At 41.9% G+C, this 18,566-nt stretch overlaps 1 protein-coding gene across 2 annotated transcripts in view; it reads left to right on the top strand.

Moving 5' to 3' along the window:
- The first annotated feature begins 8,549 nt into the window (after positions 1-8,549).
- Positions 8,550-18,566, top strand: part of PRDM1 (PR/SET domain 1) — a 23,665-nt gene continuing 13,648 nt past the window's right edge. The window contains exons 1-3 of one of the 2 annotated variants that reach the window (XM_023205924.3): positions 8,550-8,840; positions 10,433-10,681; positions 17,757-17,876. In XM_023205924.3, the coding sequence (XP_023061692.1) occupies positions 8,799-8,840; positions 10,433-10,681; positions 17,757-17,876 (411 nt within the window). In that variant the 5' untranslated portion in view covers positions 8,550-8,798. Of the gene's footprint in view, positions 8,841-10,038; positions 10,162-10,432; positions 10,682-17,756; positions 17,877-18,566 lie in introns of those variants that run through there. The other variant, XM_023205925.2, reaches the window with a different exon arrangement.

Genomic DNA, 18,566 nt, shown 5'->3' with positions numbered 1-18,566 from the left:
ATCGTCACTGGAGAAACCTTTTCTTTGTCTGGCAGAACCTTTTTCTATTAATGTAAACTAGTTGTTAATGAAACAGAGGTCAATAAGGAAATAAATCTTTGATTTGTTTAAATATCTTTGGCACAGAACATCAAGACAAATGGGTGTCCCTTGTCTGAGGAGGGGAAAGCTTTGGGAGAACACTGAGTTAAGCAGTGAGGTAACCGTGATGAGATCTTTCTTGCTCAGTAAATGTGTTTACTTTTTTCACTGGTATTTATACTAGTTAATGTGTTGCTCCAGATAAATCTACTTCCTTCGTCCATCTTTCAGCTTGTTCTCTTCTCTTGGGAGTTGACAAATGGTTTGTGTTTGACACCGTTTATCAGCTGAGTCCCTGCTGGGTGCTGCCAGCGGCTTGCTCAGACTACCGTAGAGAAAAAGTGAGTATGGTAAATTTGTATTTCTAGTCCCTCTGTCTAGAGGAGGGTGCATCGCTCAGGAACAGATTCGGATGACTGCAAGTTTTACCTCCTGGAACACATACATTTTCAGTCCAAAATAAGCTCTTAATCTTTTCCTGGTGGGATCTCTGTAAAATTGAATAAAATGAGACCCAGTTTACAATTTCCTCAGAAGGGCTAAATTAAACCTACTGAGTGACTGCTGTCATATTTTTGACACCCTGAAAGTGCCTTACATTTGGGGAACACTGAAAAAACATGTCCCCCAAAATGACTGCAATCCCAGAGACAGCTTCTTTTGATAGAGCAGGATAGCAGCCAGATGCCTTCTTTGTGTTATATCAATGCTTTTGAAAACATTCATTCACATTCATGCAAAGGGAATAAACTTAAGTTAAACAGCATGGCTGGGCACAGTGGCTCACACCTGTAATTCCAACACTGGGAGGCCAAGGCGGGCAGATCACTTGAGCCCAAGAGTTTAAGACCAGCCTGGGCAACATGGCGAAACCCTGTCTCTATCAAAAAATACAAAAATTAGCTAGGCGTGGTAGTGGGTGCCTCTAGTCCTAGCTACTCAGGAGGATCACCTGAACCCAGGAGGCTATGGTGAGCCATGATTGTGCCACTGCACTCCAGCTTATGTGACAGAGTGAGACCCTGTCTCAGAAAAGAAATAAAATAAAAAATGAAACAGCATGAGGGCTTTGAGTAGATCATTTGGGGTCTCTGGAATTTAAAGTTTTATTTTAAAAAAATTATTATCATTATTATTATGAGATGAAGTCTTACTCTGTTGCCTAGGCTAGAGTGCAGTGGTACGGTATCAGCTGACTGCAACCTCCGCCTCCCGGGTTCAAGTGATTCTCGTGTCTCAGCCTCCCAAGTAGCTGGGACTACAAGAGTCTGCCACCACGCCCGGCTAATTTTCATATTTTTAGTAGAGACAGGATTTCACCATGTTGAGACCAGGCTGGTCTCAAACTCCTGACTTCAGGTCATCCACTCGCCTCGGTCTCTGAAAGTGCTGGGATTACAGGGGTGAGCCACCATGCCTGGTCTATTATTTTTAACATTTAAAAAAACTGTTAAAACAAGGATCAGTGAGGAAAAAAAAAATAACTGAAGAGAATGGTATAAAGCACTCAGTACCCAGTTCAACAATTACCAACCTAAGACCTGGGTTGTTTCATCTATCCCCACCCCACCCAGTGATTTTGAGGCAAAGGCCAGAAAGCATATAATTTCATTGATGAATATTGTATCTTGTGTTTCTGAAACACAAGGATTTATTTTAAAAGAAAATCAACACAGCAGGGTGCAGTGACTCACACCTGTAATCCCAGCACTTTGGGAAGCTGAGGCAGGCAGATCTCTTGAGGCCAGGAGTTCGAGACCAGCCTGGCCAACATGGTGAAACCACATCTCTACTAAAAATACAAAAATTAACCAGGTGTGGTGGCACATGCCTTTAATCCCAGCTACTCTGGAGGCTTAGGCACAAGAATTGCTTGAAGCCAGGAGGTGGAGGTTGTAGTGAGCAGGGATCCCCCATTGCACTTCAGCCTGGGTGACAGAGCAAAACTCTCTCAAAACAAACAAACAAAAAACCCAATACGTGATTCATGATGGTTGGAATTGTTAATTCCAGTATTGTATTTTAAAAGCACAGATTATTAACCACTCTTTAGGCTATTGAGCAAGGAAGAGTAGGAAGAGATAGCTCTATAAAGATTTTTCAGCTTTAAAAATACACCCAGGGGCCAAGATTGAATTGCAAAGATGATTTTGCTCCTTTCATGCATTCTAGGAGATTCTGGAAAGAGAGCACATGCAGGCAGGCACCAAACTGGCATTTAAAGCTCTGTTGTTTAGACAGAATTACATCCTTTGGGGTGTTGGGTGAGAATGAAGGCTTTACTCTACCTAGCTTGTGGTGGCAGCGTAATTAGTGAGATGTCAGCTACAAATGAATCAGTGAGGCATGCACTCCCCACACATAAGCACATGCAGATTTGGCAGCTAGCAGTGATCTAGCAGTTGGAGCCTAAGTGTGCCTCGTGCCACTTGTTGAGCCTAATGCAAAGTGCAGTTTAATCACTGATGTGCCCGTGAGCATGATTAGCTGTTAACCGATTAGTGAACTGTCTGAGGCCCCAGAGTCATTGATTTGGACTCAACCTTCTGTTCCACGCTCCCCACCCAGCCCCCAGCGTCCTTCCTTCTCCTCCCCTCAATCTATGAGGAAGAAGGGAGAAGGAAAAGAGGAGAAAAGGTCCAGATGGGAAGAAAAGAATGCTGAAAAGATTCTGTAGGAAGTAGGTCAGGCACTTTGGAGATTAGAGTAGCTTGCTTCATCCCTGAATGCGAGAGCCAGGCACAAGTAGCATACAATTAGAAGGAATTAGAACAGCAACAAGTAGCTTGGATTTATCAGCTTTAATTGTCTATTGTCAGGACAGAGCTCTCCTCCCAGGGATCATGGTGGCAGTACACATCCTAATACTTTTAATGGGCATCCATTGTGGGATTATCTCTGCTAAAGGCAGTGCCTGTTCTCTTAAAAGGAGCTGTGGGGATCCTGCCTGAAAAGCACCAAACCGCTCCTTCCCTGTGTTTGGTCCCATTCTAGGGTAAGGCAGGGTTGCCCTTCAGTCCCCCAGAGGTGCACCTTAAGGGAGCGGATGCCTATTGAACATTAACTCCTTTGCCCTGCTTCCCCGGGGTGCATGCTTGGAGGAAACAATGGGCTGTAGATGGAGAACAGATAAGTCAGAGCCAATGGCTTCTGGATCTCCAGGCTATCTTCATGTTAAAAGTTTTTCCAGCTTTTCCTTAGTCAACATTAGAGAGTTGTTCAAAAGATACGGTATCTATTAAATGAGGTTTGTTACTGTCTTACCTTTGCCTTCTCTTTCCTGTCCACCTCTCAGGTGGGTAGAGGTGAAGGACAGTCACGTCTTCTTCCAAACTCTGGCACTGAATTCGGTTTAGGCGGGTTGAATTTCTTCTGGTGTCACCACCGGTTTAACATTTAAAAGGTTCTCCAATAAGCGCAGCCCCCTCCTCCTTTTCAAACCCATGTGTACCTTAGGTCCAGTAGGTGCTTAGGATCCAATATAGAACCCTGAGCTTGGCTGGAAATCTGAGAGCCAAGTTCTGGTTTTGCTCCCTGAGCTGCAGCCCTGCCTGTGGGCTGGCATTTCCTAGGTTCACAGTTGTATGTAAGATCCAATTACCAAAAAAAGAGTCTGGGAGAGATGCCCTTTCTGCTTCCTGACCTCTGGTCCTCAGTTTCCTCAGCAGGAAAATGAAGTGTTGGAGGGGATATATGGTCTTCGACTTAGATTGGATACTAAATCCCCTTTGGAGCAGAATGGGAGTTGGGGGCTGGGGGTGGTCAAATGATTTCACTATTAACCTTGATGATGCTGTCTCTTCTATCCTAACTTACCTTGGCATGAAAAAAATCAAGCCTCTACAGTCTTGATCTTCCCTTAGAAAGGATGAGAAGAAATTGTCAGTCCCATTTTAGACAAGACCACCTGCGTCCTTTGGTTAATATTCTGTGATTTCAGGGAAGCACATGGTGGCAGGTACAACCGTAGGGTCCTTTTTCCTGTTCCAAGGGGACTGCTCCTCCCTGCACTGGGTCTTCTGCTGCTGTTCCTGCTCATCCTCCAGAGAAGCCTTTCACCTTCATTTTTAAGCCAACTGGTCCTTTCCTAATCTTATTCTTGGTGACATTCCCTTTATTTCCACCTTGAGTCCTCCCCTCTTCCAGAATGGCTTCTCCTCCCGCTGAAAGGTGAGAGAAGCAAACATTTGACCCACAGTCTTGCTCTGTGGAAGCTACTCTTCCTGTTCTCCAAATAAAGAGAAGAGATGAGTTTCAGAGTGGACACGTTTCTTGTTGCTCTTTTTCTCCCTTGTTAACAGTTCAGGTTTTGCCTTCGGTTAGTTTAATTTTAGGATTATTCCTTTTTTCCCACCAACTGTAAGGTTAGGAAGTGTCTTCTGGGTTCTGAAATAATCTTCCTTCCCCTGTTCTTTCCCACAGACTTATCAGAAATTAAAATTCTTCTGTCTGAATATTCACTATGATAAAAAACATAATTAGAAGGGAAAGCAAATATTGGAAACCCCAAACCTTCGTTTCCCCACGAGTCATATGGAAATGATTAGTATTACTATTATCATTTATAAGTTGGTAGATGCTGAACTAAAGGAATAGTTTAAAACATAATTTTAAAACCATATATAAATGATTAGATGAGAATACAACTGTCTTTCTGAAGGGAGGCTAAAAAAGATACTAATGCTTAGATGTAATGATACAGGTAGTTCTTTAAATACTCTGAGACCTAGGACATCCTGTGGGTTTTGTAAAGTCCTCAGGAGAACACTTAGAGCTTCATTCCTAGGGAGGGAAGGGAGCTCTGCTTGGGTTCTTGAATTTACTTAATTTTTGTTTCCCTTATGTAGGAAGTCAAAACATTGACCTCATTCCAAAACATCCAACAGCCCCCGAAGGTCACCATCCCAATATTTAGGCCCTGAATATGTTTGTCAGAAGTTTTTGGGAGGTGAGCTGTGTCATGAGAAGGAAGCTTGTGCTATTTTTAAATTGATTCAACTCATCATCGAAACATATCATACACATATCACACCAATGACACACACAGACTGCATTGTAACATAGCATGTGTCATACACATATTCTCTCTCACTCATACACACATACTCGCTCTTCTTGTCCGGCTTTTAAAAGGAAGGCAGCCAGAAGGCCAAGCCCAGTGATTTGAGTTGAAAAGGCTGTTAAAGTTTAAAAACCAAGCATCCCTCTAGTTCTCAGCCTGGCTTTGAGACATGTGGGAGGGCTTCAAAGCCTCAGTGCCCCTCTCTCAGGCTCAGGCTTACAGTTGGTCCCCAAATGTTTACCAGCATGAAGATGCCTAACTTACAGGAAGCGGGAAATGGGTGTGGGGGGTGAGGGTGGGTGGGTGGGGAGGGAGTAGGAAGAAGAGGGTGGTGGGGGCGTTATTCTCTTGATGTGGTTAGCCTGTCATTGACCTTGTTTGGGTATGGCAGGAGTTGAATGAGAAAATGAAAACATGTTTCATCTTGGGTACATTTCATCCCATTTTTTTTTACTTTAGGAGAAAAAAAATTCCTTTCCTTAGGAAAAAAAAAAAATTTTCCCCAAGGTGGAGTTCAGGTCTCCAGATTTGGTACTCAATTTCCCTTCATTCTACCATAGTCTTTTCCCTATAGAGTCATCTGGCTGCCTACCTTGCAATTCCCAGTCCACCCAGGAACAGGGAGAGGAAAAAAACTGGCCCATAGCTGAAACCGAATTAAAATTGGCTGGTGGAATTGTTGTGATGATGCCATCCACGGGAATAGATGAGGATTTCTGAGAACAGAACTATTTGGCTCATTCATGATTTGCTGCCATTGTGAACACTTTTAATGAGAGAGCTCTGCCTCAGAAATGCTGATTAATAAAGATAACTGAGGTTCTTTTCGGTGTTCTAACTTGGGGGGAAATAATATAGTGACTAAAAACGCACCAAGTTATTACTTAGAAACAAACCCTTTGAGACATAAGATTCCAGACAGTGGCAGCCTCTGATAGCTCTCTCTGCACAGCTGTACTGCTGCCAGGGTCTCCCAGCTTTAGTCAGCACTAAAAAGGTACACGGCTCAGGCCTTCTGGGAGGACCGAGTGAGGTTCAGAGGTCAGTCCCTTTTATTCCCCCTTAATGATTTTGTGCTGGACAATACCTAAATATTACAATGGGGACATGTTTTTTCCTATTATGGAGCAAGCTTCCTTTCTTTTATTTCTTCTTCCTTTTTAGTATCTTTCATTTTAAATGATGATACTATCCTTCCTTGACTACTATAGCCATAGTCAAAAAGTTGGTTTGGAGGTTTTTTTCCCCAGTCACTTTGAGACAAGAAGCAAACATGTGAAGGATTTTACATTCCAACACTCTGTGTCTGAAAATTTACTTTCCTGGAAGTTCTACCCGTGGCCTTGTCCAGCTCAGCTGGGACACCTGGAACTAATTTTAGGGTTGCCTGGCTAAGCCCCACACTGGTATTTGAAGTCTGCGTCCTCCCTAGACTCAAGCCCATTTCACCACCTCTGAAGGTGAGTGCAGGCTGATATTAATTAACAGCGAGTTGATTCACTGGCATCTTCCAGTCATTAAAGCAAATATTTGGCTTAAAATAGCCTTCTTCCCACCTCAAATACACAACTTTTTACCTATTCCCTTACTCTATCTTGGTTGACTCACCAGCAGTTGCATGATGGTGCGTGTGGCCTAAGAGCAGAGTTTGATTCTAAAAGGGAAGTGAAATACTCTTTAACATCTGCAAGTGAGACTGTTTGAACAGCAGGCCAGCCTTCAGTATGACTACATTGTTTTTCTGTCCATTGTGGTGCTGACTCAGCATCAGTTAATAAACCCTCTTGAGCAGGCTGGATCTCTTTTGTTTAATTATCAGCTTGGAGTTTTCTGAGGACTCTTAGGAATTGTTCATTCAGTTTTCCACCCCTAGCAGATCTGCCTTCTAAAAGTCCTGCTTCGTCTTGGTGCTAGCGTCCCCTCTGGCATAACATGAAATCACAGGTGGGCCAAGCAGGGAGCAGGGAGTGTGTGCTAATCATGTCCCCTAGTGGGAATTTAATTGTTCTGTACTGAGAGAGAGATTGCAGCAAGACTTTAGACACCATTTCCTGGCAAGTAATCTTTTGCTTCTGCCTCTCTCCCCTAAAAAAAATTCTAGAAAAGTTTTCTAAAAGTGAGGAAAGAAATTTTAAAAATAAACAGACATTCTTAGGATTTAGTTGGGCTTTTGTTTTACTTTGTTTCATTTCTTCCTGTAAACAAATACTCAGATGTCCATTTCATTGTATGACTAAGTTGGTATCATTAGGTTGGAACTGGGTGTGTGTTTGTGGGTGTGTGTGTGTGTGGGTGTGTGTGCACACGTGTATTTAAAATGTTAGAAAAGACATTGCAGTCTAAGTTCGAAGGAGAGATGATTAAAAAAAAAAAAAACAAACCTACCTATGGTAAGGCAAGCAGGAAAAATGGAAGACCTGGATTTCAATGATCTAAATAATAATTGAAATGGGGTGTTTGCTATAAACATTGTTTCTCTGAATTAAAGGATTCCTTGCTGAAGGCACAAGACCATTGAAGGAAGTAAAGCATCTGGTTTGTTTTGTAATGAGAAGCAGGAATGCAAGGTCCACGCTCTTAATAATAAACAAACAGGACATTGTATGCCATCATCACAGGATGTCCTTCCTTCAACAGAGGACTGACCGGGCTGGAGGAAAAGCTGGCCGGGGCTCAGAATAAGCCCCACTAATTACTGCCTCCAACCGCTTTCCACTTGCAGTGATCAGTTCAATATTCCTCTGAACTGTGAAACGACTAATGCTCTACATTTTACTTACACTCCTGGGAAGTCAGCCGGTGGGTTCTGGGAGGAGAGGAAAGGAAAACAAACATTAATATGCAGAATTATAACTTTTTCCTATTTCCCTATTTACTAAATAGTTAAAAGAGGAAAGTTCGTTCTGCCAAGTTTGAACGTTAGCAGGAGAAATGAAATGTTACAACTTTTGGGGCGGGGGGCGGGGAAACGTGCGTTACGTACACAACAGCTTGAGGACCAGACAGCTCCACTGTATTACATTAGCTGCAAAAACAGTTTAACCTGCTCTTTTGAAGTAAGGGTTACGTCTTTTGTACCTGGGGAATTGAGCTGAGAAATTACAAAATGTGTAGTCAAATTTTAAGTATTCTTAATTTAAGGAACGTGCGCCCCCTAATTCTGCCGCGCCAGGAAGGAGGGCGATCTGGAGTGTTTAGAATACAATAGAGCCCAAGTAAGCGTTGAGGTTAAGTGCCTTCAAAGGGAAGTAAGAAGATTCCAAGTCAATGTTGAAATACACATGTGAAGAGAGGAAGCTCTCGGCGGCTGTGCTCGCAATCTGGGGGAAAGCCCTGGGCTCGGCCAGGTGGTGGTGTTGGCCACGTTGGCCACGCCCCCACTTCGCGCAGCCGAGTGGCTAAGGAAATCTTAAGCAGGGAGGGGAAGCCAGACGGTTAACACAGACAAAGTGCTGCCGTGACACTCGGCCCTCCAGTGTTGCGGAGAGGCAAGAGCAGCGAGCGCGGCACCTGTCCGCCCGGAGCTGGGACGCGGGCGCCCAGGCGGCCGAACGAAGCGAGGAGGGACCGCCGAGGTGCGCGTCTGTACGGCTCAGCCCGGCGGGGGACGCGGGGAGAATGTGGACTGGGTAGAGATGAGCGAGACTTTTCTCAGATGTTGGATATTTGCTTGGATAAACGTGTGGGTACGAGCTTGGTAAGGAAGTTGAATTTTTTTTTAATTCTGAAATTGACCTGAAAACTTTCTTTTCTTTTCCTTTATTATTATTATTATTATTTTTGCTAATGTCGCAGTAGAAACATGCTTCTGCTTTAGTGCACTTAGTGCTGTCAAACATTTGTGAGACTTTCCTTATGAATCATTAACCCTTTCAATTCTAGACATAATTGCCAATTCATTGAAATTTCAGTAGTGGTTCCAGCTCACACTCGTCAAACTATTCCGGGTTGGCTGAAGTTTTCAATTTTATTTTTTTTTTTACATGTATTTGGCATCATGGCTGTACATGTTGGAACTAACTAAAAATAAGCAGGTTTGCTTAAATCATAACAGGGAAAAACAGCTTTGCATCCAACTTTTTTTTTTTTGAGAGCATCCTATTTAGAGAAGTGGAAGAATGTAAAAACCTCCTTGAAGGACCTCCACAGAATGTTATGTTTACATTTTAACAAGTACACATTCTTACATGGAAATGATACCCATATTCCTCATTTTTATCAAACACCTCTATATGAGAAAGCCCTTACAGAAGTTGTTTACCTTTTTTTGCCTTTGGAAAACACTTTTCTGAGTGTGAGGGAGGATTGGGGGGAATATCCTCATCAATGTACAAGTGGAAGCAGAGCTTGTCCTCCAAGTCTTCTAAATTTGTTATTACTTTAGTTACAGTAAACTGTAGTACATCAGTGACTTCTGGGAATTCATACACTTTCAGATTTAAATGGAAAGTGCTATTTGTAGCTGAGGGCTCCTAAAGGAATTCTCTCCAGGGAATTTTATTGAGCAGTTTTAGGTTTTGTTTTTGCCTTTTCAATTTGGTGTGAGATGCTTGCAAGTCAGAAGACACTGCAGTCTGTTTTCCCCTTCACCCATTTTTCCTCCTGGGTGGAAAAATGGGGGACCACCCATTTTTCCTGTGGTCCAAGTGATTTCTAAGAGGCCGTAGCTCAGTGATGCTGGCAGGATGCAACCCTTTTCAGTCTTCCATGTGAGAGGATGAAAGAGAGCTCGCAGCAGAGGGAGGAGGCAGTTGTTTTGAAAGTTGTTTTGCGTTGGGAGCTGGTGGGAAAGTTCAGTCTTCCCCATTTGGAAAAGGCAGGCTGGGTTCCGCTCCTGCACCACACGCGCTTTCCATTTTTAGCTTCATTCAGAGGCAGACAGAGCTCCTTCCTCTTCCTCTCCTTGTTTGTGACACTTTTCTGAGGCAGCTTTTCCACAGTGTCGAGGGTCTGGCGGCCATGACCCCAGGCATTCTGGGACACTGAACTGTGCCCAGAACATTTTTCTGCCGTGAGAGGTAAAGCCAGGGATTGTTCAGAGGTGATTTTCTTTTTCCTTTTCCCCACAGTGAGGTTGCCACATTCTTTTTTTTTAGAGTAGCATTTTAAAACCTTGCTTCTTTTCAAGGCAGTTTACTTTATACAGCTTTTTGGCTCTTACTCAACTGTACCAAGCACTCTGCATCTGCTTTTAAAGTCTTCAGACTACTGTATTAGTCATAGCCTCTCAGAGGGAGCCACAGGAACGGCGGGACAATGGGGATTAAAGGCCTTTCCCTTCTCTTCCAGGCTGCCCCCAAGTGTAGCTCCAGCGCTGTGAGGTTTCAGGGATTGGCAGAGGGGACCAAGGGGACCATGAAAATGGACATGGAGGATGCGGATATGACTCTGTGGACAGAGGCTGAGTTTGAAGAGAAGTGTACATACATTGTGAACGACCAGCCCTGGGATTCTGGTGCTGATGGCGGGACTTCGGTTCAGGCGGAGGCATCCTTACCAAGGAATCTGCTTTTCAAGTATGCCACCAACAGCAGAGAGGTAAGCCTCTGGTTTATTGACGAAGAAGAGTGGGGACTGGCGCCAAATCTCCCTACTAACCCTTGAGGCCTTGTATTATCTCTGAAAACCTCTGAGAATCTGTAAGTATCAGTAAATAATTGATTGCTTGATTCAATTCTTGCACTGCTTTCTCTTTCCCTAAACCATTTCCTTCTTATTTCCTCCAGCCTTCAACTGTTCCATACTAATTAGTAAACAGTTAAATATTTTGGCAAATTGACACGTCTCAGAAAAGCAACTTGCAGCATAGGGTGGGTGAAATTGTCAGTGAACTTCAAGAAAGCTCTGGGCCCACTGGCCCTAGTGCCCCCCTGTTGTATAATCTCTTAAGGGAGAAAACATTTTCTTAGAAAAAACAGTTTTAATGATTCTTTTGTCTGTCTTTGGTAATTAGTTGGCTTTATTCTTTTTAACGAGCCAGCTTTATTAGCTGGGTTTCTAAAATTATTCTCAAAACTTTGACGTGTTTATGAAGTGAAGTGATGGTATAAGCCGAGAAAGGGGGTCATGTAAAAGTGTCCTCTGTCCGGATGACTTCAGAGCTAACCAGTGTTTATCTGCAGCAGCTCCTTTGCTGGGGCTGGGCTGACAGGCCAATTCCTTATTGGCCTCTGAAGTGGGTACACTCTTTGTTGTTTCAAAGGGGATGAAAACCCAAACTTGGAATGAGCAACTGATGTGTGTTTACCTTTATATAAAGCTTATAGCTAGTCGTGCTGTTCAGCTGTGAAATAACTTGCAGAACCACCTCTTGTTTTCAGAATTTGGCTTACTGTAGCTGCACTTACTAGTCTACTCCTGGGCTGAGTTGGATGAAATGACCCCTCAGCAGGCTCCCCATACCACCATGAGCACAGAGCACTGTCAGTTCTATTACTTCCTTCAGAAAGTAGGGAAAGGGGATGATTGGCCCTAGGAATCCAGAATTTGCTACTGGGACTATTCCTTATAGCCATATCAATTCACTTTCCCCCTTCCCTAAGGAGCATTATTTGAAGGAATCCGGGAGACTGGGAAACTCTTTGTCTCTTTCCTGTTTGTGTGTCTGAGTCCAGTGTTTTTGGTGAGGGGGAGACACAGCTGTCTAAAATTAAATAGAGCCACGATGCTCAGTCTTTCTTTTTTCCCCCGCTACTGGGTGGAGGCAGATTTTATAAAAAATAAAATTTAAATTCTAGTTGTACGTGAATGTTACCAAAAAATTTAACCCCAGAGGTCAGCCTTAATTATACCTCTTCCTAAAAGTAATGCTCTTCTTAATAGAAAGTCTCTCAATATGTGGCCTTGGAATGAATGTAGAATTTGTTTGGGTATATAAAGTTTGACGATGGCTTTAAACAGTGTAGTGTGTTTTTTCCCTATATCAAGTTCGACCAAATATTGGTCTGTTCCCAAGATTCATTTGTGCCGTGTTGCCCTGTCCAGCCCTTTGGGACTGAAATAAAAATTTCCATTCTGTGGATCATCTTTGCCTTTTAATTCTATAATGTTCTTATCCTTAGTTCAGCTCTTAGCTTAAGTTTTTCAGTTTCCATCATTCTTCTTTAAAATCATAGCTAAGTCAAGTAATGCTCTTAGATCATTTTAGTTCAAGGTTCAGAAAGATAGTCACTTACCCAAAGGCATATAGGCAAAGCCAGCCCTGGGACTTGAAGCAAAGTTCTTCTGACTTCTCCAATGAGTGCTTCTCGATTATGCTACACTGGCCCCTCTTGGTGTCACTGTGGTTTTAGTTATCATCTTAACATATTTCAGACCAATCCTTAACCTATTTTGTTTTTTTTTTTTTCCCCTCTGAATGTATAACTTCCTATTTCAATATATTAAGCAACCAAAAAACAGACAGTGCCTGTGTTCCTGAAGAGGGTCCTTTGAAACTAACCTAAGAGGTCAGGGTTCTCTTATCCTATTTCCCTATCTTGCATTTAACTGAAGCACTTGAATAGAGGATAGTATATCTTTAAACTCTAATCATAAAGTCAAGCAAGGAGTAAGCTTGAATGTAATACTGTCTTAAGCTTACTCTGGAATTTGTACCTGTTTTACTGTTTCTCTCCTTTGTTTTTGAACTTTGGGAAAGGACAGCTCCCTTTAGAAGGTGAAAGAGGATGGTGGAGTTGAGCCATTAAGGGTAGGATAGCTGCAAACCAGTTCCGGGACAGCAACATTAAGGACTGATGAAATGTTTACATTATCTATATTCAGTTAGTTCTTTAAGTTCCATGAGCCATTGAAATAGGAAGAGTCTTTCTATATGTACTTTTTATCTGACTTATTAATCTTGCCCTTCTTTAAATGTTTTCATTTAAATAGCAAAAGATGTTACAATATGTACTATTGTGCTGACATACTGGGGAATTTTTTTTTTACAAGACCATTTTTCATTATGAATTTGTACAATGTGTCAGCACCTTTTTTTTTTTTTTTTTTTGGTTAAAACAAAACATACAAATCATATTTCTGATCTAGACCCTCATTTTTAGATTGGGCTTAGAATCATTCAGCACCTTTAATGAAACTGTTCTTACTTCCTATTTCCAGAACTAAAATCAAATATAGACCTACTATTCAAAACTTTGAAAATGTTTTAAACTGATGGGTTATTCTTTTATGGGGGTTTTCCCCATGTCCTCCTGAAATAATCTCTTATGACTACTTGACTACAGAAAAATCAGTTCAAGCATTTATATTTCAGAAGCGTTGCCCTGTAGAGTTTCTGCCCTCGGTTGAGACTGCTGGCACTCAAGAGGCACCGTGGCTCTTTGAGTCTAACCTCCCTGTATTGTGGCTGATAAACATCAGACAGATCGTGAGGACTCCCTTGGTGTCCATTCTGATCGAAGTCCATTATTAACTCAAGCCATCTGTAAAAAGTATCTAACCATAACATGCAATTCCCTCTTCATACTGCCTTTTATTTGAGAAATGATGTACCAAGGCATCACCATGTTTCCTTTAATAAAAAGATAATGAAGAAGGAAACCTTCTCCAAACAACTTTGTTCACTTCACTCCTTTTAAAAATGGGGTGATTGCCGGGTGTGGTGGCTCATGCCTGTAATCCCAGCACTTTGGGAGGCTGAGGAGGGCAGATCACCTGAGGTCAGAAGTTCAAGACCAGTCTAGCCAACATGGTGAAACCCAATCTCTACTATAAAAATACAAAAATCAGCCGAGCATGGTGGCAGGCGCCTGTAATCCCAGCTACCTGGGAGGCTGAAGTAGGAGAATCACTTGAACGTGGGAGGTGGAGTGAGCTGAGATCATGCCATTGCATTCCAGCCCAGGCAACAAGAGCGAAACCCTGTTTCTAAATAAATAAAATAAAATAAAAATGTGGTGATTGCAGGCTGAAGGTCTTGGTCACTACTGAGTTCCAATCCTCTCAAGACAAACATTCATAGGGTCAAAAGAGAATTATAATCTAACGTGTCATTCTTACAGAGTGGAATTCAGGGAGGGAAAAGAGATAGCTAGTAATTTAAATGATCTTAATGTAATTTGGGGAGAGGATGATCAGATGACATTTAGACTTGGATACTGTTTCTGCTTCAAACCCACTGCTGTGTGTGTCTATTTGCATACTCTAAAAAAGGAATTTGCAGGAAAAAAAAAAACACCTATATTGCTCTTGTTATCAGACTTCCATTAAGCACTGCAACTCAACCCATCCTAAACTGTAAAATCTCCTTCATTGTGTAAAACTGAAAAGAAGCCCTGTGTTTTGTCCGGAAGCTGTGGACGGCAGGGTGTGTTCTGTAACTGAGACCACGGACAGAGACAAATCTGCTCAAGTGGTGGAGGGGTCTGCACTGCACATAAAGAGCTTCTGTAGGAGCAGGTGAAGCAGGGAGGTGTTGAAGCCCAGTGTCCTCTCGCTGTTCGTTTATAGAAGGCACACAACCGCCCGTCCCCAGCAGTAATTCTTTAGGACCCTGGTCAGTTCCAGTGAAGTTTCCTTCCTGAGTTAGGTGAACACATTCTTTGTCTTTTTAGCACTATGAAGTTTAAGGCACATACCAGGTTCCTCCTTAATATTTGCTTGGTTCAAAGACAGACTGTTACAAACTATGGGTCAGGGAGATGGGTAGTCTAAGATGTACATTCTGGATCTTTCTAAGACCAGAGGGAGACTTAGTACTTGGTTTTTCACTTCCCTTTAAAAACAGTCCTGATTCCTATTCCCCCTCCAAAGTTACCTGGGCAAGCACAATAGTCTTAGAGTTTCAGCTTTTATGGCGTCTGTGAATAATGTCTCAGACGTGCATTTGAGATGAAGATGTTTGTTGTGTATGAGAACGCTAGACTTAGAATGGATATAGGTGGTTTGTAAGCACCTTCCAGTTTTGAAATTTTATGATTTTGTATCTATCTATAGCTGTGAGTTTCTATGTGCCCTATAGCACTGTATGTAATTGAAATTTAAAATATTAGGGCTCTGTCCCTTTCCTAATGATAACCTAATATTGAAGCTCTTTAATTTGTCTGGAGTTTGAGGATTATTGTAGACCTCTCTTCCACTACAGAACCTTTCTTTTTAATTGTTCCTGTCTGGCCTGTTGAATTGTATTTGTAAGGTTAGAGATGGCAAGAGCTACTTCCGGTGCTGCTTTATAGCTCACTAGTGACGAGTCCATAATGGTGCTCAAAAAGGTATTGGGTAGCTTATGCTTTCTAGCTGACTTCTTTTTGGGCACAAGAAAATGTGTGTAAGATTGATGACTGAAAACCTAGAGGCCCATCCTGTAAAAGAATGGCAATTTGGAAGAAGAACCACGACCTCAGTGTAGTGCTCCTTGTTGGTAATCAAGCTGTGACTCCCAAGACATCATCTGTCAGAGACTATAATTTAAAACAAAGTTGATGAACCAGTTGAGTGCCTTTCTTAAAATTACTGCTGTAAAGTTGATATGTTGAAAATATCAACTGCTAATTATTGGCTCACCAACAAATGGCATGATTTGTTTTTCCTGTTTGTCATTCTGATATTACGGAATAATCACTGAAATATGAATGTCAAATGATTTGCATGTCATAGAATTCAATTCCATGAATTTTCCAAATTAATTAGATTCAATAATATGTCCAAAACAATGAGCCTCTGAATAAGTCTACTAAAGCTTTAAATATATATATTTATATCTCAAGACTGCTCTGAGATACTCTTGTCCCCAGTAGTTTTACTGCCAACAAATACCAATAATGACAAACGGTGATTAAAAGGGCAGATAGATGTAAATGAAGGCAGAGGAGGAGGATGAAATGAACATCTGCTTTTTTCAGCTCTCTGACAGAAATTCATAAAGGACCAAAAATAACACTCTTGTTTCAACTTGTGTTAGCTGTAGGAAAATTTTCTTTTTTTCTCTTTCCAGTCTGAGTATGCTTCATTGATTTGTATATTGAATACTAAATTGTTTCAGAAAAAAAAAATCATTGGCTGATAAGACACTTAAATGAGAAAAGCTAGTCTGTCACAGGCATGTAGGTGTGCCATATCTATTTAAATAGAGGTTGAAATTATTAATGAGGAACTGGTGTATATTTTAACCAAAATAGTAGATTCCACTGCGAACAATCTGTGTGCATTGATAGAGTCACATATTTGAGTCTACCATTTCAGATACATGAATGCACAGGAGCTACTGGGGATATAAAAACTGGAAAATAAACATTATCTATTACCACTCCCTCCTCCTTGGTCCATTTTAGTAAAGAATTCAGTCAAGTGATTGGTAGGCTGTCTTGAATGAGAAGAAAATAAAAATAGGAAAGCGAGAGAATAAAAACCAAAACAAAACTGTGACTGCAAACTGTTGTAAAGGACTGCTCGCAGAGGAGTTCTATTGAATAGTGACGAATTGCTTCCTGATTCATGGTTGGTGATTTTTCTACCCTCTCAAAGAGAAATGTATTATTAAGGAGGAACTGGTATAGTTAACATGCTTCTTTAGCAAGGCCCTACAAAGTTAAAATATGTGATGCATCCAGTCTGAGGTCATTTCCTCAGATCTTAGAACCTGCAGCTTTCCTCAGTATAAACTCAGTTTCAAAGGAGGGCTTTTGGCCAGGCGTGGTGGCTCAGCCTGTAATCTCAGCACTTTGAGAGGCCAAGGTGGGAGTATCGCTTGAGTCTAGGAGTTTGAGACAAGTTTGGGCAACATGGTGGGACCCCTTCTCAACAACAACAACAAAAATTAGCTGGGTGTGATGGTGCATGCCTGTAGTCCCAGCTACTCAGGAGGCTGAGGTGGGAGGATCGCTTGATCCCGGGAGGTCTAGGCTGCAGTGAGCTAAGATCAAGTCACTGCATTCCAGCCTGGGTGACAGAGGGAGACCTTGTCTTTAAAACACACACACACACACACACACACACACACGAGGGCCTATGACCACTCTTGAGTAGAAGACTCGTGAAGAACAAAGTAGAAGACCAGAGAAGAACAAAGTTACTTGAAAGATCCCTTATTAAAGAGAATATGCAAGCTATGAAAACACACACAAACACACACACAAACCTCATCTGGAATGAAAAAAGCATAATACATTTGGTTTCTGGTTCCTTAGGCTGTTATGGAACAACCAAAGAACACTATTTTGGTTTCTGAGGTCAAAACTATTTTATTCCCCTCAAGCACACTATGCTTATGGTTTGAGGGAGAATGAGAAATAGGAAACTAGAAACAGGCTGAAATGGTCTAATCTTGACCATCTAATTCTGCAGTGTCTTACTCTCATTCTAAAAGAGCATGGCTGTCTTCTCTGTTCTAGTATAAAAAGTCATGATAAAAATAAAGGATCCTTTATTATCAGACAGTAATCCCCTAGACCGTTTTAATGCTTGGTTGAGTATTTGCTTATGATCTCAGACTTTAAAAGATGGTCTCCTATGGTGAAACTTGTTAATTATGTAGGCATTATTAATGTCTGTTCTACTTCTCAAAATTTTATCATTGTTAGTTGTATTACCACTTGACAGTCCAATTTATTTAATTGAAAGATTGGTTAACATTTTACAGTTAAAGTAATTGTTTCCTGTGTTTTTTCCTGTTTAGGTTATTGGAGTGATGAGTAAAGAATACATACCAAAGGGCACACGTTTTGGACCCCTAATAGGTGAAATCTACACCAATGACACAGTTCCCAAGAACGCCAACAGGAAATATTTTTGGAGGGTAAGTAAGGGAAATTTCTTCAGATCCATTAAATGTTAGGAAAAAAATGGAGCTAAAAGAGCTGGTTGGCTCACCTCCTTTCTCATCCTGTGCTGAGAAATGCTGGGGCTCACCCATAAGTATCCAGCATCCCCATAGACACAGGGAATTCTGAACAAATGTGATGAAACCGATTAAATGTTTGGCCTGTAGGTGGTTAGTGATGGAGATATGGGCTACATGTGAATCTTGATTTTTGCAATTCATTAGAGCTTTGTAATGAAAGGAAACAGTTTGTTGCTTGCTTTAAGGATAGGTTCATTTGCATTTCTCTGCAAGGAAGTAGTAATGAGTCACCAAGCCTTAGATTTCACCCCTTTTTGATTTCTTGCTGACTTTAATTGAATGGAAGAGTTATCACAAATGAATTATCTTTTTTTTTTTTTGAGACGGAGTCTTGCTCTGTCGCCCAGGCTGGAGTGCAGTGGCCGGATCTCAGCTCACTGCAAGCTCCGCCTCCCGGGTTTACGCCATTCTCCTGCCTCAGCCTCCCGAGTAGCTGGGACTACAGGCGCCCGGCTAGTTTTTTGTATTTTTTAGTAGAGACGGGGTTTCACCGTATTAGCCAGGATGGTCTTGATCTCCTGACCTCGTGATCCGCCCTTCTCAGCCTCCCAAAGTGCTGGGATTACAGGCTTGAGCCACCGCGCC

Source organism: Piliocolobus tephrosceles, chromosome 5 (genome assembly GCF_002776525.5).
Source record: "Piliocolobus tephrosceles isolate RC106 chromosome 5, ASM277652v3, whole genome shotgun sequence".
In the NCBI taxonomy this organism is placed as follows: Eukaryota; Metazoa; Chordata; class Mammalia; order Primates; family Cercopithecidae; genus Piliocolobus; species Piliocolobus tephrosceles.
Note: the sequence above shows the minus strand (reverse complement) of the source record. Positions and strands in the feature narration are given on the sequence as shown.